The following is a 26,027-nucleotide window of genomic DNA, read 5'->3' as shown; positions in this document are numbered from 1 at the left end:
TAAAATATATATTCGACACACTATGTCATATGATGTGGGTATATAAAGATTTCTGGCGAAGCACTTGGTGTTCACCCAACAAAATTAATTAAAACTCAGCCATAGATCACTCAACAGAGATCTGGTTTAATCTGCCATATGGTAGAGTAAAATGGAATGTAGAAATTGGTATGCAGGCAGCCTAGATGGTGTCAGATCATAAATGCCTGCGCACAGTTGCAGAGACCATGTGATTATTATTATTATCATTATTATCATCTCACAGAAGAATTATCAAGTTATTCCAATTATACACAAACCTCCATGAAGAACAGAAAAAAATAAATAAATATATTAATGATTTCTAAAGTGTTAATAAAACTTTCTTCAGTTTATCTCAGTTATTCCTGGGGTTGCTGAAGCCACCCAGGCTTAAGTTTGGTTTTGGCTGTGCATTTCATGCCAGATTCCCAATCAATCAATCAATCAATCAATCAATCAATCAATCAATCAATCAATCAATCAATCAATCAATCAATCAATCAATCAATCAATCAATCAATCAATCAATCAATCAATCAATCAATCAATCAATCAATCACTCACTCACTACTGATCTGCATTTAGGGCAGTAGCCCAGGTGGCAGATTCCCTATCTGTTGTTTTCTTAGCCTTTTCTTAAATGTTTGCAAAGAAATTGGAAATTTATTGAACATCTCCCTTGGTAAGTTATTCCAATCCCTAACTCCCCTCCTATAAATGAATATTTGCCCCAATTTGTCCTCTTGAATTCCAACTTTATCTTCATATCGTGATCTTTCCTACTTTTAAAGACACCATCCAAACTTATTCGTCTACTGATGTCCTCCCACACCATCACTCCACTGACAGGTCGGAACATACCACTTAGTCGAGCAGCTCATCTCCTTTCTCCCAAGTCTTCCCCGCCCAAAATTTGCAACATTTTTGTAACGCTACTCTTTTGTCGGAAATCGCCCAGAACAAATCGAGCTGCTTTTCTTTGGATTTTTTCCAGTTCCTGAATCAAGTAATCCTGGTAAGGGTCCCATACACTGGAACCATACTCTAGTTGGGGTCTCACCAGAGACAAATATGCTCTCTCCTTTACATCCTTACTACAACCCCTAAATACTCTCATAACCATGTGCAGAGATCTGTACCCTTTATTTACAATCATATTTATGTGATTATCCCAATGAAGATCTTTCCTTATATTAATACCTAGGTATTTACAATGATCCCCAAGGGGAACTTTCACCCCATCAACGCAGTAATTAAAACTGAGAGGATTTTTCCTATTTGTGAAACTCACAACCTGACTTTTATCCCCGTTTATCATCATACCATTGCCTACTGTCCATCTCACAACATTGTCGAGGTCATTTTGTAGTTGCTCACAATCTTGAAACTTATTTATTACTCTGCTAGGGGGCTTTACGTCGCACCGACACAGATAGGTCTTATGGTGACGATGGGATAGGAAAGGCTTAGGAGTTGGAAGGAAGCGGCCGTGGCCTTAATTAAGGTACAGCCCCAGCATTTGCCTGGTGTGAAAATGGGAAACCACGGAAAACCATTTTCAGGGCTGCCGACAGTGGGATTCGAACCTACTATCTCCTGGATGCAAACTCACAGCCGCGCGCCTCTACACACACGGCCAACTCGCCCGGTTTTATTACTCTGTACAGAATAACATCATCTGCAAAAAGCCTTATCTCTGATTCCACTTCTTTACACATATCATTGATATATATATAAGAAAACATAAAGGTCCAATAATACTGCCTTGAGGAATTCCCCTCTTAATTTTTACAGGGACAGGGACAGATAGGTCAAGTGGAGAAAAGGTGCATGATGTAAAAGTGATACCTAGTGAGAGCCTTGATAGTGACCATAGACTCCTCATTGCAGACCTGAAAGTCACCAAACCTATTACTAAAGTAAACAAGAAGAAAAAACCACGAATTAAAGACTGGAAATTGAAAGATGTGGAAGTCAAACAGCAGTTTCAAGAGGAAATCAGAGCTAAAATACCAGTAACAGACACAAAGAAAGGTAATGAAGAATGGAATGATTTTAAGGCAAGTCTGGTTGGTAGTGCAGATAAAATATGTGGAAGAACAAGCAGAAGAGTGAGAGAGAAAAGAACATCTTGGTGGAATGATAAAGTGAAAGAAGCCATAATGAAAAGGAATAAAGCCAAAAAACTTCTGGATGTGGCTAAGTCTGACAGAAGAATCAACAACGACCAAATAGACAACAATAAATTGGAAGAGATGGTAAAGGAATATAGATACAGAAAGTTGGAAGTCAAGAGAATTGTACGGGAAGAAAAAGAGAAAAGTTGGAAAGAATTTACAACTAAACTCGAAGAAGACAGTAAAGGGAATATGAAAATGATTAATGGAATAGTAAAAAATAAAAGATCAGATAAAGAAGTAATTACAGCTCTGGAGACAGCAGATGGGAATATAGTTCGCAATATGAAAGATATCACGAATACAATGGGGCAGTAGTTTGACAAGCTCCTAAATGGCCCTAAAGAGATCTCTGTTGAGGATGTAGGACAGAAAATAATAGAGGAAGATATCCCAATTACATGGACAGAAGTAGAGCAAGCTCTCCATAGGATGAGAAGTGGTAAGTCAGCAGGAGCTGATGAAATTACAGCTGACATGATTAAAGCTGCTGGTCTGCCAGGAATACAGTGGATGTATAGAGTTCTCAGAACAATATGGAAGGATAACGAAATACCTGACGATTGGACAAAAGGGGTGGTAGTTCCTGTCTTTAAGAAAGGGAGTAGAAGGAAAAGTGAAAATTACAGAGGCATTACCCTCTTATCACATGGCCTTAAAATTATGGAGAAGATCATTGAAGCCAGGGTAAGGGATATACTAGAGCCTATCTTAGAAGAGGAACAACATGGATTTAGGACTGGAAGAAGCACAACAGATCTGATATTTGCTTTGAGGATGTTGGGAGAGAAACAGTGGGAAAGAGGAAAAGACCTAATTATTGTGTTTATGGACCTTGAAAAGGCATATGATAATGTTCCTAGATCAACTATTTGGAAAAGTCTTAGAAAACTTGGTGTACTGGAGTACCTTATTAGGAAGATCCAAATGCTATATACTAATTGCAAAAGCTGTGTCAGAATTGGAGATGGTCACTCTGAATGGTTCAATACAACCAAAGGAGTACAACAGGGAAGTGTCTTATCACCTCTTCTATTCATAGCAGTTATGGATACCATTTTCAAGGAACTAAAAGGAAAAGGTAATAAAGATCTTCAGGCTCTGGTGTTTGCAGACGATGTGGCAATATGGGATGAAACAGAGGAGGGAGTGGAAAATAATCTGAATGCATGATGTAAGAAGTTTGATGATTATGGAATGAAATTGAACCCATCAAAAACAGTAGCATTAAAAATCAGCAGACATAATACAGAATGCAACATAAAAATACAGGACCACCAAGTTGAAGTAGTACACCAGTTCAGTTATTTAGGAAGCGTAATGGCTAGTAATAACAGAGCTGAGACAGAAATAACAAACAGAGTAACCAAAGGCTCTAACTTTTACAGTATCGTTAGACACCTACTATGGTATGAGAAGGTCCCACAAAGAACAAAAATGACTCTGTACAAGTCATATTTCATTCCCATCCTTACATATTCTCTGGAAACCTGCACACTAACATCAAAGGATTGTAGTAGGATTCAAGCCTGTGAAATGAAATTTCTCAGAACTGCCCTCCAAAAGACCCGACTTGATCATGTGAAAAATGATGAGATCCGATCTAACCTAGGTCTAAATGAATCGATGGAGGAAAGACTTAGGTCATCTAGACTTAAATGGTTTGGGCATGTTAAACGAATGAATAGCACAAGGTTACCATGTGCTTATTTGGAAAAGAGAATAACAGGTACAAGACCAGCTGGAAGACCAAGAAGAAGATGGATGGACCAACTGAGGGAAGACGTGGAGAGAAGAGGATGGAATTGGGAATCTGTCCTGGACAACGAAATGTTTTTGAATAGGCAACTTTGGAAGACGCTCATTTTCAAACACCCTACCCGGCTCGCTGGAAGGGCAAACCGATGATGATGATGATGATGATGATGATATAAAGCTTCACCTACTCTAATTCTCTGAGTTCTATTTTCTAGAAACAGAGCCACCCATTCAGTAATTATTTTTTCTAGTCCAACTGCACTCATTTTTGCAAGTAGTCTCCCATGATCTACCCTATCAAATGCCTTAGATAAGTCAATCGCAATACAGTCCAATTGACCTCCTGAATCCAGGATATCTGCTATATCTTGCTGGAATCCTACAAGTTGGGCTTCAGTGGAATAACCTTACCTAAACCCAAACTGCCTTCTATCAAACCAGTTATTAATTTTGAAAACATGTCTAATATAATCAGAAAGAATGCTTCCCCAAATCTTACATACAATGCATGTCAAACTGACTGGCCTGTAATTTTCAGCTTTATGTTTATCACCCTTTCCTTTATATACAGGGGCTACTATAGCAACTCTCCATTCATTTGGCAAAGTTCCTTCATGCAAACAATAATCAAACAAGTACTTCAGATATGGTACTATATCCCAACCCATTGTCTTTAGTATATCTCCCGAAACCTTATCAATTCCAGCTGCTTTTCTAGTTTTTAACTTTTGTATCTTACTGTAAGTGTCATTGTTGTATAGGTAAATTTCAATACTTCTTTAGTATTAGTCACCTCCTCTATCTGGACATTATCCTTGTAACCAACAATCTTTACATACTGCTGACTGAATAATTCTGCCTTTTAAAGATCCTCGCATACACACTCTCCTTGTTCATTAATTATTCCTGGAATGTCCTTCTTGGAACCTGTTTCTGCCTTAAAGTACCTAAGAAGTAAGTATAAATAACCACCTAATCGATACTTTATTAATGCCTCAGGCAAATTGAATAAAATTAAAACTTACAGGACATGTTTCGACCACTTAGTGGTCCTCTTCAGCTGTATAAATAAAGAACTGGAAAGAAAAACATTATGACAATAAGCACAAATAAAAGTTCTTTGGAGACTCCTTTGATAAAAATGGAAGTCATCAGAATAGGTCATCTTGCCTCTCGTTCTTGTTTGGAAAAGATGTTTATTCTGCGCTGTCTAGAGGGTCTGACTTTGAGCGCGACCTGGTGAAGTAACGATGTGATACAGTTTGACAGTTCATGGAAAGCTCTGGATAGAAGGGAAGTAGAGTTTTATCGTCATCTAAGATAACATGTGAGGGAGGAGGGAGATTGGGCTGTGCTTCTGCGATGTCGTGTTTGATTATATCTCTTGTTCGTCTAGTCTGTTTCATGTCTACCCATTCTAAGTATTTGCTAATATTCTCATATAAGATGTTTTTATGCTCGTTGTTTTTGTTGAGATTCTCTTCACCGTTTTCCAATTTATCAAGAACGATGTGGATGTTTTCTAGGTTGTTCATAAGATTACCTTTATTAATCATACAGATAATTTGAAGGTCCTGTTTTATATTGGTGAATTTGTGGTTGGACTCTTTCATATGGGATCCCATGGCAGAGAATCTTTTGTATCTTTCAGCATTGACATGTTCTTGATATCTAATTGAGAAGTTCCTTCCAGATTGTCCCACGTAAGTTTTTTTACATTGAGCACAAGTCAGCTTATAAATACCCGATTCCTGGAATTCGTCATCTTTAAGTTTATTATGACTAAAGAATCTATGTTTCGTGTTGTTGTTTGTAGAGATATAATCAAACACGACATCGCAGAAGCACTGCCCAATCTCCCTCCTCCCTCACATGTTATCTTAGATGACGATAAAACTCTACTTCCCTTCTCTCCAGAGCTTTCCATGAACTGTCAAACTGTATCACATCGTTACTTCACCAGGTCGCGCTCAAAGTCAAACCCTCTAGACAGCGCAGAATAAACATCTTTTCCAAACAAGAACGAGAGGCAAGATGACCTATTCTGATGACTTCCATTTTTATCAAAGGAGTCTCCAAAGAACTTTTATTTGTGCTTATTGTCATAATGTTTTTCTTTCCAGTTCTTTATTTATACAGCTGAAGAGGACCACTAAGTGGTCGAAACATGTCCTGTAAGTTTTAATTTTATTCAATTTGCCTGAGGCATTAATAAAGTATCGATTAGGTGGTTATTTATACTTACTTCTTGATTAAACATCGATACGGTCATGAAAGGGACAACTTGTAATTAAAGTACCTATACATACTCTTCCATTTTTCACTAAAATTAGTGTGGCAACCAATTATGCTTGCCATCATGTTATCCTTAGCTGACTTCTTTGCTAGATTCAATTTCCTAGTAAGTTCCTTCAATTTCTCCTTACTTCCACAGCCATTTCTAACTCTATTTCTTTCCAACCTGCACCTCCTTCTTAGTTTCTTTATTTCCCTGTTATAATATAGAGGATCTTTACCATTCCTTACCGCCTTTAAAGGTACCAACCTATTTTCACATTCCTCAACAATTGCTTTAAACCCATCCCAGAGTCTGTTTACATTTTTATTTACCATTTTCCACCGATCATAGTTACTTGTTAAAAACTCCCTCAATCCTGTTTTATCAGCCATATGGTACTGCCTAACAGTCCTACTTTTAAGACCTTCCTTTCTTTCACATTTATTTTTAATTACCACAGTACCTGATACTGTGTGATTCATGAAAATCTCAACCTAGGATCAACCAGAATTTGAACCTCAGCCTTCTGGATGGGAAGCCAGCAGCTAAGCCCTGTGCTAATCATGCCCCCACAGTGAATGTTACATTTTTAATACTTTACAAAAATGAGAGGACAGAAGATAAGGAATAATTGAACAAATGCATCTTGCAAGTATAATGGATTCCCTTTTGCCTTAATTTGTTTACTCTTTAGCAGATATGTTAATCAGTTTTCACAGAAGTTTCTAATATGCCAAACATCAACTAAAGAATGGGAGAAACACTCACTCCTCTAATGTATTCCACTAGTCTTTGAGAAACTTCTGGCAAGAAACTGATTTAGGTTTCTATAAAGCAGATATCACCACTCAAATAAGTGCATCATTCAAGACAGATTACTGTAGTCTACACATTAAAAGTAAGTTGCACCAAATGCAGAGAAAAACAAAGAGGAAATGATCTCCACTATTAGCTGCTTTGATACTAGCCCATGAGCTTGATGGGTCAAATTTAATTAGAACAGAAACACCAGTCGAATTGCTGAATCAAGGCATGATTTGGGCAATTAGTACATCCAGTTTAAAGAACTAGGCTCCGGCAGTAAACAATCGTACACAGTTTTGCAGAGTGTTAACTCGCATAAGTGAAGGAGTATTCAAATATAAAATGAACTTGAAGTAATGAAGGTTCTTGCTACTTGAAGCAAAGGTCCTATGCAAGTACAGCATTATTCTATTCAAAAGATGGAGCATCTGATGACTTGTACTCTACTTCATCATCCTTGGGCAAAGGATACACTCGATTAGCTAATGACAAGGCAAACCTAAAGGTAAATTAATGATTTTCAAAGTGTTTGGCCACACACGGAAATAAAACAATATATACCACTTAAAAGATACTCTGAGATGATGATGTTGTTTAAAGGGGCCTAATATCTAGGTCATCGGCCCCTAATGGCATGAAATGAGATTAAATGTAAGGACAATTAAAAATCCATAATCCCCCACTGACCAGAATTCAAAAGGTGAGGACGAAGAATGAATGGATGGATATGAAGTTAAGACAATCAGTGGATCCGACCCACAATGCCCCATAGTCCTAGAAACTAGCGTTAAACAATAGTATTACTGACCAAGGGACGGCTTCCAAAGCCCAATACTGAATTGATGATGCTTGTAGTCTAAACGGGTCCAAAATCCAGGTCATCGGCCCCTCATAATGGTACTGAACATGAGGAAAGTAGAAGCATGGTATTTGTCATGTCACGGTACTAATCAAAAGTAGCGTAGACTCGCGGTATTCCACACATTATGGTACTACTCACAGGTAATGTAATACGCACATGTAACACTGACCCATGGTGTCTCGCTATTTACAGGTAACGCAAACCTATGGTGTTTGTCACATAAGTGGACTAACCACAGGGGCTCGCACTATCCCGTGGTGTCTCTAATATAGTGTACGAATCAAAGGTACTGTCAAATGCATCCTGAGCACGCACTGTCGCTACTAATCACAAACCTATTGTGTACCTAACATAGTGGTACTACGCGCAAGTAAAAGTGACCCATGGTGTTCCCTGTGTGATGGTACTAATTACAAGTAGTATCACAGTTCTAATTTGATCATCCCTTGGTCGCCCCTTACGACAGGCAGGGCATGCCGTGGATGTATTCTTTGCCTGTGTACCCCACCCACAGGGGGTTAAAAAAATACTTTAGAAACTATTCTCACTATTCATCCTTGATTCCCCCACTCTTTAATTCTATTTAGAGAATTTTATAATTGATACAAACATTGCAGCAATAACTAATGATCGTCATTTACTTGTGACTGCCATTAACACATACTAACAAAGATGTAATAATAATCATAATAACAATATTCATGCATATACCTCTTCCTACTGAAGACAATATCACCAGTAAACCAAGAAATATTTATTTCCTCATATTAACTAAATACTGGTGTATTTTTTATTAATTGTCATGCTTGTAATTTCAAACAGTGACGAGCAATGAAAGTAGAAACTATTTCCAAGTCCGACTGTTTACAGGTAAATCAGTTCTTTAGGTGATAATTATAGTGGCTTGGCTATACTGAACCAGGCTTACAATTTATATTGGTATTCCAACATAACCCCCTTTTTCCTATGCAAGTTTATGTATTTCTTTAATCTAAATAGGCCTTCATTCTGAGACACCAAAAAGACACTTCCAGGAGAACAGAGTTATACACTGGGAACACCTCTAAAGGAATCTTCATGAGACACAAAGATGTCATTATTCTTCATAAGATTAAGAGATTACTATATTATAGTAGACTGAATTCTTTCTCTTAAAATAGGAACAAAATATAGCTTAACACCATGCATAAGCCTGAAGGGTAACTTTAAGGACGTTTTAACTGTTTAAGTATATTCTTCAAAATGTCTTCATTGGTTCACAGTAGGGTGCAAGACTGGGTGAGCACAGATGTTGATAGACAAACACAAATACACACTAAAGACACAGCAAACTATTAGTTCTGAAGAGATTTAATAAATTTCAATCAAGAATAATGAAGTCAGAGAGCATCATGTCAATCAAGACCAATCTTTTTTCTATCCACACATACAGTACACAGTACTATTAAGTTTTATCTCAAAATGTAGAAATGGGAAAATGCAGGGTAAAATATAAACAGAATAGTAATCGAGCCCATGTTAATATTTTATATTAACAACACGCTATGTTTATAAATGCATTTTTAACGGAATTATCTGATAAAAGAGTATGCAATTACGTTCTTTGAGAGAACTTGTTGAAAGACGATTCCATCTTGCCATGAATATGTAACATTTATTATGTTGCATCACAACTTGGGACCAAAGCATGTGTTTCTCACCAATGGATTCTTCAAGAGCACTAAGTTTCAAAGTCTTACCAACAAGCTCTCTTGAAAAAATAATTTTTTCTCTCTTCATTACATTGAAGGTAATGACACAATAATGCACAATTATAAAACGTCACTCAGTAAACATACCTCACAGCTCATTCATGTACTCGATCTGACAAAATTCATGAAATATCTGAAAACCTGGAGCTCATCACTTTTTTAATACTATCTCAAAATATTTTTGAGACAAGTACACAGTGAAACAGACTTATACCTTATTCCTCTTCCAAGTCTTATTTTAGTTCTTCCCTTTTCAGCTGCAATGATTCATGAAATCTCATCACATTCCTCTTATGAGATATTTTATTCAGAATAAAAAACATACCACACTATGGCAGTTATTTGGAATCCCTCCACCCTGAAAATTGCAAGGCTATTGATACTGCCAATATAGCAACTGCAATAGTCAATGCAATTAATACAACAGTTGATTTTGACATAGAGACAGGTAGAAGATCTTCAGAGGCATCATTCTCAATTTGAATATCACTACTGTAGTATTCTGAAGGGTCTGTAAGAAAGAAACATTTTTCAGTCAATTGTCAATCTGAATGTTGCATACCAAGGGGACTATTAGATATGTTTTTACCTGCTTGCATCTCCAGTTCTTTCTGGACATCTGATTCATTCACGCGAAGATCTAGCAACTCCTGCAAAGAAATTAGGGCTTCTGATGGTCCTTCCCCAGGAAATAAGTAGTCTGACAGCGAGACACGACAGTGCGGCAGGGGTACCAGAACTCGCCTGGGAGGTTCATGTAATGTGACATGCTCTGAAAAGTAAGGAACAATGATTATAAAATTACAATGCAATTACAACAATGCCATTGATCAGATCTATGAAAGATATCTGTTTCACAAACATAAGATGTTGGAAAATAGAAGTCTGAGATGTACTGGTGTGAGTAAAGAATAAGAAAAGATCGTAGTAAAGAAAACACTTGGCTGAACACTCCAGAAAGTTAACAATCTGCAATTCACTACCGGTACCTTATTTGACAAATCTATGAATGATGTATACTACATAAAGGCAGTGGCTTGCTTAGGGCAAAGGCAATAACCTTCATCAACTTTGGTACTTTGTACATATATTTTGGTCAGATAATGTCTTTCAGAGGCAAATTCATGTTGAATGAAATGAAATACCATGTTTTATTTCAGAAAGAATATTGGGAAAAAATAATAGAAAAATGTTAGGTACACAAAATGTTATGGCTCTCAAAGCACAAAAATCAGAAAAAAAATCTTTTTGATTGAAAATGATCGATCACTATTTTAAAAATATTTGCACCATTACATATGCACAATATGATAATAATCGAATTACTTCTATTGTGGCTTTGTCAATAAAGGAAACCAATATCAACATAAGAAATGAACCAGTTAATTACCTTCAGGTGAACCCTGCTCCTCCTCTATTAGAGAATCCCAGTGCATTTCTAGACGTGATGCCAATGAACGCACAATGTCTTCTTTCAGGGCCTAAAACAAATACATTAAAACAATGTGAACTGTTTGTTACAGTTTAGTGGATCCACTTTCATTCCTAAACCTGTACACACACATTCCTTGTTAGGAGTAAGACAGCAAATTAGAGCAATTTGATTCCATGGCATGGCAACTTGGAGGAACTATCATGATTATAGTTTCACTTGAAATTTCTCCTTATTAATTTCATGTACATACTGGGTTACCATTTCATGTCAAAGTATACAGCTCCTATCTTCAATCACTGGACCAAATTGTTCCCTACATCCCAAAATTTTCAGAGAGTAGTTACATGGGATAACAAGAGATATTATTGTGAACAAATTTTTTAATATTCTGTGGGTGAAATAAACTGCAGCAACTTTCAAACTGCTCTATAAATTTTCAATGTTAATTTTGGTTTATTACTAACCATCAGACATATTTATTTTTGAAACTATATACTTTAAATTGGTATACATACTTGGACGGCTTCTTGCACAGAGGCTTTCTGATGTAGGAACACTCTGCTAGCTAGAATACCCTGGAATTTCATCTCTCCACAGCATTCTTGGACTAACATCTCAGTCTCCTTGTCTACTTGTTTATCCTACATAAAAGAATATTCAATGTTTTACATAACTTCTGCTACCTAATTATTAAAGGAACAATGCCAACACAACTCAACAACAGCTGATAACACAATAATGTGAATGCAATTCCCTTCTCTACATACTGAATGATACTGCCCAAACTAAATATCTAGAGCAATCACCAATCATGTCACATATTTTCTGCAAACTAACATCCTACATTCACACAATGTTGATAAAAAGAAATAAAGGCCAAAAAGTCAGGCGTGTAGACTATGTAATTCTGAATAAAGTATTTACCATGGGTTTTATAATTTATTGTTTCCAAAAATTTTGATGTCATGTGAAACATCTGGCAACATTCTAGCGTAATATTGTTATATAAAATTTTATGTAAACTGCACATATAGGTGTATAATCATTTCAAATCTTCTGCCACATCATTATTAACTTTCAGACATTACTACATTTAGGAAGGAACCAATTTATCGAGACCCAATTTTTCTTTTAAGAACCTTCCTTAAATTCTGCCTCTTGGACGGATAGCCTGGTCAAGAGGATGCTGACACATTCACCACACGACACTCCAATAACTGCAGGCCATTGAAATGGGCAGCAGTAGTCTTGCCAGGCCAACAGCCTTGATAAGCTTTTATCATGTGTAACAAAGAGATGGCAAATGAACTGACTTTCAAGACTGTTATAATTAAATCTTTAAGCATTCAATTTACAAGACTCTTCTTCAAGTATTCCTTGCTTCTCACACCCTCTAAGGCCAAGTTTGTTATTTGGACAGACAGATGATGGATGGACTGTTTTCAAGATTTCAGGATACCTTTAAGCGTTCAATTTACAAGGCTATGTGAAGAAACTCAGAGCCTTGATAACCCTTTATTGGTTTCAACTTTTCTCATCTTTACATATCCCTGAGCTTCTCTTACTCTCCATGGCCAAGTCTCTCTTATGTAAGCTACTCTCCTCCACTAGTCTGATATAACTCAACCAGCGATTCAAATTTACAAACACAAATTTACCTCTGTTTGATTCAAATGGACTTCATCTTCATTACAAATATCCTCAGTCATTGTTCCCATCAATACCAGCAACCATCAACTCTCATAACTGTTACCTCAAGTTTATCAGGTATTCTGACTCTACTTTGCTCTAATTCTGAAGAGTACAGAGTTGACTTTAAAACAGAGTAATGCAGGAAAGGGTTTGTCAGTGAACTCTTCCTTCTTTAAAAAACAATGTTAATGTGAACTCACTGTATTAGTTTTGCTACACCTTGATTTGATTTGTGCTATAATGTCAATCTCAGGAGTCCAAAGTTGGAATTCAAGAGAACAAATTGGGACAAATATTTGATTATAGGAAGAGGAGCTAGGGATTGGAATAATTTACCATGGGAGATATTCAATAAATTTCCAACTTCTTTGAAATTATTATTATCTGATAAGGAATGTGGTGCTGAAGCAGAGATTGTTATCAGTGGGATACTGTGCAGTAGGGATACTAACCGGAGGGTGATTGAGGATTTAAATGAGACTATGGAATGGCTATGTGGGAAATTGGGAATGAGATTTGTAAATCCTAATGGATTGGTAAGAAGATAATGATCTACATTGAAATTGCCCTCACTTGATCTACACTGGTACATATAAGTTATGGGGCTTGTTTAGAAGAGCTATAGGAAGGTACATTCAGAGAAACGGGGTGGACTAGGGAGCAGTGATGATGTTATCGGAAGCACGAAGTCAAGTAAGGATGGCATAACACTGTTAGTTAAACTATAGGAGTATTGTATAGAAAGGAAAAGAATAAATTAAATTTGATATATATATATATATGTATTTACCAGATATTATTTTAGGAATTGGATCATGGCTGAAAAGTGATATTACGGACGCAAAAATTTTCTCACTAAACTGAAGTGTTTATTGTAGAGACAGATTAGGAACAATTTTTTTCACAAGTTGCTTTACATAGTACCAACACAGATACGTCTCATGATGATGGAATAGGAAAAGGCTAGGAGTGGGAAGGAAAGTGGCCGTGGCCTTAATTAAGGTACAACCTGATGTGAAAATGGGAAACCAAGGAAAACCATCTTCCTTTTGACTTAGTGTGTTTATAACTTTGAAGATTTTATGGTCCTAGTTGACTTTTTAATAAGACATTTTATTTTTACTTTAAGATTGCTATGTCCCTTCTTTTCTATCTTGTTAAAATAGCTGAAGATGACAGGTTCAGCAGTGAAAACTAGTCCAAAATGAATTAATGACAATCTGTTTTTGCTAAGGTATTGATTAGGTGGATAATAAAATCTTTTCAATAAAAGATAAGTAATATCCATCAATATGGACTGTACAAAATGAGGTTAGGTTATGTACTTTCGCATCTGGTTAAATTTCAGAAAGGCTTTTCCCATGTAAATTTACAGCGAAAAGGATATTACTCTACAGGGAGCTTGAAATATGTTTTCATAATATGTACGCTGTAGAACTAGGTTAAGAATGAAATTGAATATGAGTGTTCAGACTATTGGAATTAGAAAATACCGTGCTAATGCACCCGCAAAAATTTTAAACAAACTGATTGATGTTTCATACTGATTTTAATGTGTTTTTAAGCAAGTTTGGTATCTTTTATGACTTTTATGGAAAATTGTGTATAGCCTTATAAGAACAACCTTAAACTGAAGCAGTTTTGCATTCGCCGACAAAAACTACTGTCATAAGGAAGGGTTAACCATAGGCTCACCATTATCAGGAATAATAACTAACATCTTCCTAAATAACATTGAAAATAATTTCTTAACCAACTAAGACCAAGTTTTAAGAGGTGTGCAACTAAAGCTGGTTAAAAATGGAGCACTTAGTTAATTCACAGAGGCTTGCAAACTGAATGCTAAAAGGTGTAAAAGTGTACAATGAAGATGTATGTATGAGATAATGATCCGTCATCTAGCAATCACATTTCCCTGTGTATGTGGTGAAGATCATCAACCATAGCCTTCAGCAATTGTTCAGCTGAGTTCTGCAAATAGCATAGGTCTGTTAATCTGAAAGGAACAAATTTGTTAGGCTGTACCGAAGCATGCATGCATTATTTATTTATTCATTTATTTATTTTCAAAGAACAATCTGAGCCAAAGCCAGTTACGGTGTAATACAGGTCTCTTGTTAGGTAACAGGGGCAGTTTAACACAAGAGTAATCTTCAGCACAAACAGTACAAAACTGTAACTATGGTATAGTGTGTAGGGTAATTACCTCCTTGTTTTATTTCTGTCACTGTGTAAATAATGTGTGATGGTACAATTTATGTTAATAAAGGCAAAGATTTCTGGAAAAGGTGTGCTGTTTACTGAAACCTCGATTTAAGGTAAACCCCTATTTAAGGTTAAAAAAAAAATCAGGTCGCTGTAAAAATGCTAAATAGGGGTTCTACTGTAATTAACATCATAGAGGAATCTGAATTGGCCATTAGCAAATTACCTGTTAAAAAAAAAAAATGAAATAAGATATGAAGTCAAGGAAAAATTATAGTAATCATTCACAGTAAAACATTCTGAAAACCTAACATTCCTATAAACACATTTCAAAATTGAAATAAAAATAATAAAATAATAGTTACAAAGGCAGATAATTTTTGCAAGTTGCTTTACGTCACACTGACACAGATAAGTCTTATGGCAATGATGGGACAGGAAGGGGCTATGAGTGGGAAGGAAGCGGCCATGGCCTTAATTAAGGTAGAGCCCCAGCATTTGCCTGGTGTGAAAATGGGAAACCACGGAAAACCATCTTCAGGGCTGCTGACAGTGGGGTTCGAATCCACTATCTCCCGAATACTGGACACTGGCCGCACAAAGTTAGATAAATGAAATACCATGGTCTTCATGAACAAGAATGATTATATCAGTAAAACTGAACTTTTTTTTTTTTTCGATAAGAGTTTTTCCATCATAACTAAAGATCCTACCAATAAGATTCAAAAGAACCTAAAGGGAATCTTGAACAATACTTTAACCAATTTTAATGAGCAATAAATTTCTAAACTTACTTTGATGAATCCTAAACTCCCTACTGCTAGGGCTTTACCTAAAATCCACAAGATCAATGTTCCCATCAGGCCTATTTTTAACTTTAAAAATAGTTCTAAACTTATAATATTTCTAGCTACATACAAACATTTTTGGCCAAGTATTATACTTTTTCTAGTAGAACTTCTGTTAAAAACTTCATAGAATTTAGTAATATCACAAAGAAACTTAAATTACATCCACATCATATTATGCATTCCTTTAATATCAGAAATATGTATACCAGTATTCCTATAGTCAAAACTATTAATCTGGTCAAAGAAAATTTAAACAAATATAGTTATTTGAGTAAACTATAAATAGAAGAATGTTTAAATATTCTGAAGTTTGTCCTCGACAATAATTATCGCTTTTAATAATAAAATTTATCTGGAGAAAGGACTCCCCATGGTATACCCTATTTCTGGAATTCTGGCAGATATCTACATAGATAAGCAAGTTTTTCAAGATTAACAACTAACAAGGAATATTCGATTGGTCAAGTTATGCAGATGTTTTTACTATTATTGATCAACGTATCACCGATAGAAAAACCCTCCGTGAAAAACTTAATACTTGTGACCCTTATATTAAACTTACCGTCGATTCAGAAATGGATAGAACTCTAAACTTTCTTGAACTTAAAATTGGGAGAAAGTGACAACAATCTCAAGTTTGAAATATTTAGGAGTCCACTCAGACAATAAATACAGTCAGGCGGGATTCGCTCCACCCCGGCATCCGTAAAAGGCCACTTTTTATAGCATGATACAGAGAGCTCTGAATATCCCCATGTCTAAGAAGGCTTACAAGAAAGAAATCAACATTATCCATACCTTATCATGCAACAATGGTTACAATAGCAATTTCATCGACAAAATGTTAAATAAGATAAAAGTAAACCCATTACCACACTCAGAAATGAAAGGAAAGAAAAAAGGGATTTTGTTACCTTTACTTTTAATTATATAATTTGTACCAAATCTAAAACATCTTTAAAAAACAAAACATCAACATTGCTTTCAGAAGCACCACCACCACCTCCAAACTTAACTATAACACAAATACTCTTAATAAATCTAACAAATATACACAATCAGGGGGTCTACAAGTTAACGTGTAATCACTGTGATGCCAGCTAAATTGGAGAGACAGGGAGGAGTTTCCTAATGTGTTATAAAGAACATTTCAATGCAGATACATACAGGAAGTTTACCACTATGAGTGAACATATGAGAGATTACAATCACTCATTTTCAGATAAAGATTTAAATATCCTGCATGTAGCCAAGAAAGGAACTTTATTAAACATTCTGGAAAACGTTCACATAAACATTCAATCAACAATCAAATCCCATTCACAATTTCAATGATATTCAGGAAAAGATAAACATTCTTGTTGATATAATAATTGAAAGAGATCTGAATCAGCAAACAAGCAAGTTTGCCACAACATGCAATACATGTACAGCTCCTCGTCCTTCAACACACTGTCCCTGCCCTTACCCGCTCCTTCCCCTAATGAACATAATCTCTGAGCAGTCCCCAGTTGGTGCAAAGGTCAACATCAACCCGACCTGAACAACAACTTAAGTACAGGGCTGGAGGAGAGAGTGAGTAAGACATGTTTCGGTATTTTATTTAATAACTCTGTTTCTTCAAATTTATCTCGTTCTCACACTTCGTACTTTTTATTTCCCTTCAGATACCTGATCAACATTTTTATTTTTCACTTAAGAAATACGGAGTCTAAATTTCATTCTGATGACTAATAATATTTGACATTTCCATTGAAAAGTGTACACCTGATTTAAACAAAACTGCCAACCAATTTTTGTTCAACTCTGGACTAGTCAAACCAGCATTAATTTTAATCACAGCAAGATTGGAGAATGATATATACTATAAAACAAAATTTAGTTTTTATTGTATATTTTATGGTTCATGGTGTGGGTTACTGTAGTCACGTCCTAGTTCGTGAACCATGGGCAACGGTTGAGTGACCTAGTAAGTGGTCCTGAGAGTCGGGATACCAGTTACTACGGAATGGGAGTGGGCATCTCGGACATATTCTGAGTCATGGCCCTCCTTGTGCTCAGGCGGCTAGGAATATACAATCCACTGGTGGTCCATAACCCGTTAGAGGAGAGATCCTCACTTGGACTATGTGTAAGTAGGGTAGCATCCTGCTTCATGAAATTACCGAGTTCAGAACATTTTAAGCAAGCCTCGGACCTATGGGAGTAACGGAGTCCCACTCCCATTTGATAGGCGAGGGACTCCTTGGAAACAACTTGGCGAACGAAATGGAATTCGATGGGGAGCTATCAATATTAATGGGGCTTATGGAAGAAAGAAAGTAGAACTGGCTGAGTCAGCAAAGAGGATACATCTGGATGTACTAGGAGTAAGTGATATTTGGGTAAGGGGAGATAACGAGGAAGAGATAGGAGATTATAAAGTGTACTTGACGGGTGTTAGAAAGGGAAGGGCAAAGTATGGGGTAGGGCTGTTTATCAGGAATACCATTGCACGCAACATAATTTCTGTTAGGCATGTAAATGAGCGAATGATGTGGGTAGATTTGGCAGTTGGAGGAATTAGGATGAAAATTGTCTCAGTGTATTCACCATGTGAGGGTGCAGATGAGGATGAAGTTGACAAGTTTTATGAAGCATTGAGTGACATCATGGTCAGGGTCAAAAACAAGGATAGGATAGTGCTAATTGGAGATTTCAATGCGAGAGTTGGAAATAGAACTGAAGGATACGAAAGGGCGATTGGTAAATGAGGGGAAGGGGAAAAATGGAAGCTAATAGGAATGGGAAGCGTTTGCTGGACTTCCGTACTAGTATGGGCTTAGCAGTTACGAATACATTCTTCAAGCATAAGGCTATTCAATGCTACACAAGGGAGGCTAGGGGTACCAGATCCAAAATAGACTATATCTTAACCGACTTCGAATTCAGGAAATCTGTTAGGAATGTACGAGTTTTCCGGGGATTTTTCGATGATACAGACCACTATCTGAGCTGTAGTGAAATAAATATCTCTAGGAATAGGATAGAGAAAGTGAAATCCGTCTGCAAACGGATAAGGGTAGAAAATCTCCAGGACGAGGAAATTACACAGAAGTACATGGATATGATTAGTGATAAGTTTCGAACAGTAGACAATAAGCAGGTTTAGGATATAGAAAGAGAATGGGTGGCATACAGGGATGCTGTAGTACAAACAGCAAGGGAATGCCTAGGAACAACTGTGTGTAAAGATGGGAAAAGGCAAACATCTTGGTGGAATGATGAAGTGAGAGCAGCTTGTAAACGTAAAAAGAAGGCTTATCAGAAATGGCTCCAAACAAGGCCGAGGCAGACAGGGAATTGTACGTAGGTGAAAGAAACAGAGCAAAAGAAATAGTTGTTGAATTCAAAAAGAAGACGACGGGAAGATTTTGGTTATAACCTGGAAAGGCTACGCCAAGCAGCAGGGAAACCTTTCTGGACAGTAATAAAGAATCTTAGGAAGGGAGGGAAAAAGGAAATGAACAGTGTTTTGAGTAATTCAGGTGAACTCATAACAGATCCCAGGAAATCACTGGAGGTGGAGGGAATATTTTGAACATCTTCTCAACTTAAAAGGAAATCTTCCTGGTGGTGTTGCGAACAGCCAAGCTCATGGGAAGGAGGAAAATGATGTTGGTGAAATTACGCTTGAGGAAGTGGAAAGGATGGTAAATAAACTCCATTTTCATAAAGCAGCAGGAACAGATGAAATCAGACCTGAAATGGTGAAGTATAGTGGGAAGGCAGGGATGAAATGGCTTCATAGAGAAGTAAGATTAGCATGGAGTGTTGGTAAGGTAAGCAGTAATTGCACCTATCTATAAGGGAACAGGAAGGATTGCAACAACTATCGAGGTATCTTATTGATTAGTGTACCAGGCAAAGTATTCACTGGCATTTTGGAAGGGAGGGTGAGATCAGTCGTTGAGAGGAAGTTGGATGAAAACTAGTGTGGTTTCAGACCACAGAGGGGCTGTCAGGATCAAATTTTCAGTATGAAATGAAATGGCGTATGGCTTTTAGTGCCGAGAGTGTCCGAGAACATGTTCGGCTCGCCAGGTGCAGGTCTTTTGATTTGACGCTCGTAGGCGACCTGCACGTCGTGATGAAGATGAAATGCTGATGAAGATGACAAATACACCCAGCCCTTGTGCCAGCGAAATTAACCAATGATGGTTAAAATTCCCAACCCTACCGGGAATCGAACCCGGGACCCCTGTGGCCAAAGGCCAGCACGCTAACCATTTAGCCATGGAGCCGGACAAATTTTCAGTATGCGGCAGGTAACTGAAAAATACTACGAGAGGAATATGGTAGGTAGTTGTGTTTATGTTTCATACATCTAGAGAGAGCATAACAGGGTACCAAGGGAAAAGATGTTCGCCATATTGGGGGACTATGGAATTACAGGTAGATTATTAAAATCAATCAAAGGCATGCTGACAATTGGGCTTCAGTGAGAATTGATAGTAGAATGAGTTCTTGGTTCAGGGTACTTACAGGGGTTAGACAAGGCTGTAATCTTTCACCTTTGCTGTTCATAGTTTACATGGATCATATGCTGAAAGTATAAAATGGCAGGGAGGGATTCAGTTAGGTAGAAATGTAGTAAGCAGTCTGACCTATGCTGATGACTTGGTCCTAATGGCAGATTGTGCCGAAAGACTGCAGTCTAATATCTTGCAACTTGAAAATAGGTGCAATGAGTATGGTATGAAAATTAGCCTTTCGAAGACTAAATTGATGTCAGTAAGTAAGAAATTCAACAGAACTGAATGTCAGATTGGTGATACAAATCTAGGACAGGTCGATAACTTCAAGTATTTAGGTTGTGTGTTCTCCCAGGATGGTAATATAGTGAGATTGAATCAAGGTGTAGTAAAGCTAATGCAGTGAGCTCGCAGTTTCGATCAGCAGTATTCTGTAAGAAGGAAGTCAGCTCCCAGACAAAACAATCTTTACATCGGTCTGTTTTCAGACCAACTGTGCTTTACGGGAGAGAAAGCTGGGTGGACTCAGGATATCTTATTCATAAGTTAGAAGTAACAGTCATGACAGTAGCGAGAATGATTGCTGGTACAAACAGGTGGGAGCAATGGCAGGAGGGTACTCGGAATGAGGAGATAAAGGCTAATTTAGGAATGAACTCGATGGATGAAGCTGTACGCATAAACTGGCTTCAGTGGTGGGGTCATGTGAGGTGAATGGAGGAGAATAGTTTACCTAGGAGAATAATGGACCCTGTTATGGAGAGTAAGAGAAGTAGAGGGAGACGAAGACAATGATGGTTAGACTCAGTTTCTAACAATTTAAAGATAAGAGGTATAGAACTAAATGAGGCAACAGCATTAGTTGCAAATAGAGGATTGTGGCGACGTTTAGTAAATTCACAGAGGCTTGCAGACTGAATGCTGAAAGGCATAAGAGTCTATAATGACGATGTATGTATGCATGTTAATTTTCTTCTCTTATTAGCTTTATTCTCATGTACTACTGTTTTATACATATGTCTTATTTCTTGTTCATCAAGATGAAGATGACCTTAACACACAGTAGCAGTGATTGAGAATTAGAAGTGGGGGGCAAAAAAGTGTACAGACAACAAAAATTACCCAGGTTTGTGGCATATAGTGGGCAGGGGGCGGGGGTATAAAAACTGAGAAAACCTACAAAATGGTAAGTTTTTAATGCTCTTTGAGCAAATTTCGACAGAGAGGTAATGGCTGACAGTTTACCAAATTAAGTGCGGTAATAATAGTTTTTTTAAGATTTTGATTGAATACTATGAAATAAAACTTTCACCAAAAGAACAAAATTACACATGTATTACGATTAAAGAGGAGTATGACGTGAATATACGTACAATTAAAAAATCATTTAGTATTTGACTACACAATATGAAACTAACAGACACTAAAGAGACTGCAAGACTGACAAATGCGCATGGAAAGTGGGTGAATAGTATATCAGTGCTCATAACCTTGGTAAAATAATAATAATAATAATAATAATAATAATAATAATAATAATAATAATAATAATAATAATAATAATAACAACAACAATAATGTTATTGCTTTTATGTCCCACTAACCACGTCTTGATGATTTTCGGAGACGCTGAGATGCCAGAATTTTTTCCCACAGGAGTAAACCTATCGACACGAGGCTGACGTATTTGAGAACCTTCAAATACCACCGGACCGGCTAGGATTGAACCTGGCAAGTTGGGGTCAAAAGACGAGCGACTCAACCATCTGAGCCACTCAGCCCAGTGAAATAAATAAATAAATAAATAAATAAATAAATAAATAAATAAATAAATAAATAAATAAATAAATAAATAAATAAATAAATAAATAAATAAATAAATAAATAAATAAATAAATGTATATTGTACCAGTAAAGGATAGCCTGTACTAACATGTTATTTGAAAGGAGCATTCGAATTAAAGTCCACAAGGTGCTTCAAACGCAAAAATAGCTAGGGCTTGGTACAGGAGGATAGGTTCTATCTACAGTAAGTGAAGATGTACTTTGACTGTTGGTTTATTCAAAATTTTGGCAAGTTTGAAATTCATATCACCTTTTTACAGTGAACGGCCATCTCCTGAATAGTCTTCCAGAATGGTTCTCCAGTTAACTCATACGCCAGGGTCCTCTTGTTACCATGGGGTTGTACTCGTACCCCAGGTTTCTCTCGTCACCATGGAATTGGACTCGTGGAGGTCTATAGCGATCTTGATACGGGGTAATCACTTGTGGTTTAGCTTTATACAAGTGTCCACAGTCGTACAGTCCACAGATACGTTCACAATCACTTGTCACCAAAAATTTGCAAAGTACTGCCTTTAATTTATATAGGCAGACAACACATTGTTTGGAATATGCCAATAAACTTCACTTGACACTTGCAGATAGAAATTAGTGAATGTCACTTCAAAATGTTAAAGTTGAAAATGCGGATAGCATTGATTTAAGAAGTGAAAATGTTACCCCAAAAAATGAAATAATGATGGAACACAGTTTATGGTTATGGTTACTGTCTGTGGTTACATGCCACAACGTAAAAATAATACTGTCGCAATTGACACACAAAAAAGAGCTGTGAAAGAGTTTATCTGTACGACACTGCTAATAGCGATGAAATAAACTAGTCAGTCACTCTTAGCACAGTGAGTCTCACAAAATAACAAAGTCACTGAAGAATATTTAGAATCAATTATATACAATTATGTGCCGAAGTCGGTTTGAATCCAGTTAAGATTAACACCGTAATGGATTATCAGTTTAAATCACTCGTATTTAATAGTACAGTTGGCACAGTCTATCGTACTCAAAGTTTATCACTAGTTAAGGAGCACAAGTGTTGAATGGCAAGAAATATGCGAACACTTGTGTTATAACTATGAAATATCTCCAACACTTTCAAATATCACATTTACTGATATATTAAATACCGTAATGTTCTAATACTTGCAATAAACAAAATAAGTTAAATACTTCACTTGGTTTTCGATCGAAGAAACATTAAGTTCCACATTCGAGAATTACACTAAGTTCAATTCTCGGCATGAGAATTTATCAGTCATGTTTTACAATCACCACGTTGTCACTTGACTTTACTTTCCGATGGACAGAATAACACAGGGTCTGACCAGACAGATCCCTTGCCGAAGAATGTCTGTCTATCGCTGAGTAGCCCCGTCTTTTATACTGTCAAGGTCTAAAAGTCATATGATAAACATGATTATTTCAAAGAGATTTACTCAAAAATCTCTTGATGGAATTGCTTGAGATTTGACAACAGAGACATTCTTGTGATTTGCTAGAGAATGGCGTATCTCCCAAGGCGATACGACCATTATTAAAAAAGTTTTGTAACTTTCTGAATCGAAAATTCTTGAACGCACGACTCATGGATTCCAGATGCATCCAGTTCTTGCCATGAGGTAGGTTGATGAGTTGGATGAGCCAGACTGCCTTGCTCCTGCATCTACGGTACGCATAGCTGTTCGCTCGCTTGCTGCCTCGTCCTGGCAGATGTAAACACAGCGAGCTTGGAGTTCTTGACACGCATGATAATTACACGACATTGCTCTTAACAAATACGGCACGTACCGTGCGTTCTTGGTATAATGCATACCCCTGCTACCCTTCCTCACAGCACATACGAAGTCGCCACTACTTGCTGTGGTGCTATACAAATCGGTTAGCCGTGACGAATGACACTGTGTGTAATTCCACTAATAATTTTGTTAATAATTAAAGAAAGTAGAGGAAAGATTTAGCTGATAAGACAACAGGGCTTGTACAAATTTGTTTCTTAAAATCCTATAATTCCTAGTTTCAGCTGGCTAAAATTGAATAAAAATATATTTTTCTCCACCCCCCCCCCCCCCAATCGCCACTACTGTTAACACAAGTCGAAACATGTCCTTATATAATGTTTAGATAGGCCATTTAACTGGGGTAACGTGTTATTGTGCTGGACAGGTGGACAATATATATGTAAATTCTTATTAACCTTTTAACTGGGCATGACGTATATATTCGTACGCTGAATGTTACAGGGTAATGGGCATGACGAACTACTTTGCCGCGTCGTGTATTATCGTCTTAATTGATGTTTTTCCTGCACTATGGCAGCAAATACCACATATCACGCTTCTTGAAACTTGTTGGTTTTTATTTTACAACTGTACGGTGTTACTCGTCCGCAGTAGGCCAAATATGGCAGCATCTAGTTCAAGGCGTAAGTTCGAAACGCTCAAAGGAAACGAGATTATTCAACACTCAGAGAACGATTGTGACGATTTATGTTCTCAGAATTCCAAAGATGAGTGGCTTGATACAGATGATGATGAGTCTAATAGTGAAAGTGGTTCAGAGAATGAGAATGAAGAACAAGATAAACAATATGACGTATCGGATAAAGACCAAGTGCTAGACATGTTTCAACCTTTCCCGCCGCGTGGTGTTTCACGTCAGAAATTCGTATTTTCTGGTGCTAGTGGTGTAAATGTGGACTTCGACGATGAATCCAATGTGTTGGAATATTTTGAACAGTTCATAGAAAATGACATGTTTCAACTTATTGCCGAACAGACCCATGTGTATGCTAAACAGTTTTTAGAAGCCTATCCGAACTTGAAACTACGGTCACGAGCGAGAGATTGGGTGGATACAAATCTAACTCAGATAAAATCTCTAATTGGACTTCTAATTCTGCAGGGGATAGTTCATAAGCCAGAAAACAGTATGTACTTCTCCAAACAGGAAAGTATCGCAACCCCTCACTTTTTGAAAACTATCTCTGAGACAAATCACTGCAATTCTAGTGAGGTAAATGACGTAACTGGCCGTGAAGTTAATGTAAAATCTTTCACAATGTCAATAGCATGATGTGTAATTCGTAAATATTCCTTTCTTTTTTTGTTTTAATTTTAGGTGCTAACATATGGACATATGAACAAGACACTCAAATTTCAAATAGGTAAATGACCTTGCAGTTAATGAAAATTGGTTCAGAATGTCACATGCATTATATGATATTTATAAATACCCTTTGCTTTTATTTGTTTCAACTTTTGACTGTAAAATATGGGCCAAACTCTCAAATTCAAACCAGGTAAATGACCTTGCAGTTAATGTAAAAATGGTTAAAAATTTCTCTAACATTCAAATTTACTAATTAAAATGGTTTTTATTTTACTTTTTGTACCACAGGTGAATGATATGACTAACTTTTCTGCCTATCCTGTTGTGGAACAACAATCTGCTGAAAAAATACACAGGGCAGGTTACACCAAGCACATCAATAATACCCAGTTAAGAGGTTAAGAATGTTTTAAATATATCACTCCAGCGCAAGATATGAAAAGTGCTGATAATAGCAGTGAGTGATTTTTTTTAAACATGTATTTTCTTTCAAATGCCTTATAAATCTATTTCATTATTAGCACTTTGCATTACAATAAAGTGCACAGGACATTGAATGACGTACGCTATTCTGTATGATGGCTAAAACTGCTCCATAATCTATGTACTCAAGCTACCTAAATTACCAAATAGGAAGAGTGGCAATTGCACTTCATTGGGATATTCAGTAATTTTATATGAATACTGGGTCATTTCTAGAGCCCTTATTTTACTACTTGTTCTACGTTG

At 36.8% G+C, this 26,027-nt stretch overlaps 1 protein-coding gene across 1 annotated transcript in view; it reads right to left on the bottom strand.

Moving 5' to 3' along the window:
• Nucleotides 1–9,236: 9,236 nt before the first annotated feature.
• The window catches only part of LOC136867058 (protein odr-4 homolog), a 34,775-nt gene continuing 17,984 nt past the window's right edge, over nt 9,237–26,027 (bottom strand). Inside the window, exons 6-9 of the mRNA XM_067144165.2 lie at nt 11,602–11,727; nt 11,042–11,132; nt 10,241–10,423; nt 9,237–10,162 (exon numbers count right to left, since the gene is read on the bottom strand). Of these exons, the coding sequence (XP_067000266.2) occupies nt 9,990–10,162; nt 10,241–10,423; nt 11,042–11,132; nt 11,602–11,727 (573 nt within the window). The 3' untranslated portion in view covers nt 9,237–9,989. The remainder of the gene's footprint in view (nt 10,163–10,240; nt 10,424–11,041; nt 11,133–11,601; nt 11,728–26,027) is intronic.

This window comes from Anabrus simplex, chromosome 1, assembly GCF_040414725.1.
Source record: "Anabrus simplex isolate iqAnaSimp1 chromosome 1, ASM4041472v1, whole genome shotgun sequence".
Taxonomy (NCBI): domain Eukaryota; kingdom Metazoa; phylum Arthropoda; class Insecta; order Orthoptera; family Tettigoniidae; genus Anabrus; species Anabrus simplex.
Note: the sequence above shows the minus strand (reverse complement) of the source record. Positions and strands in the feature narration are given on the sequence as shown.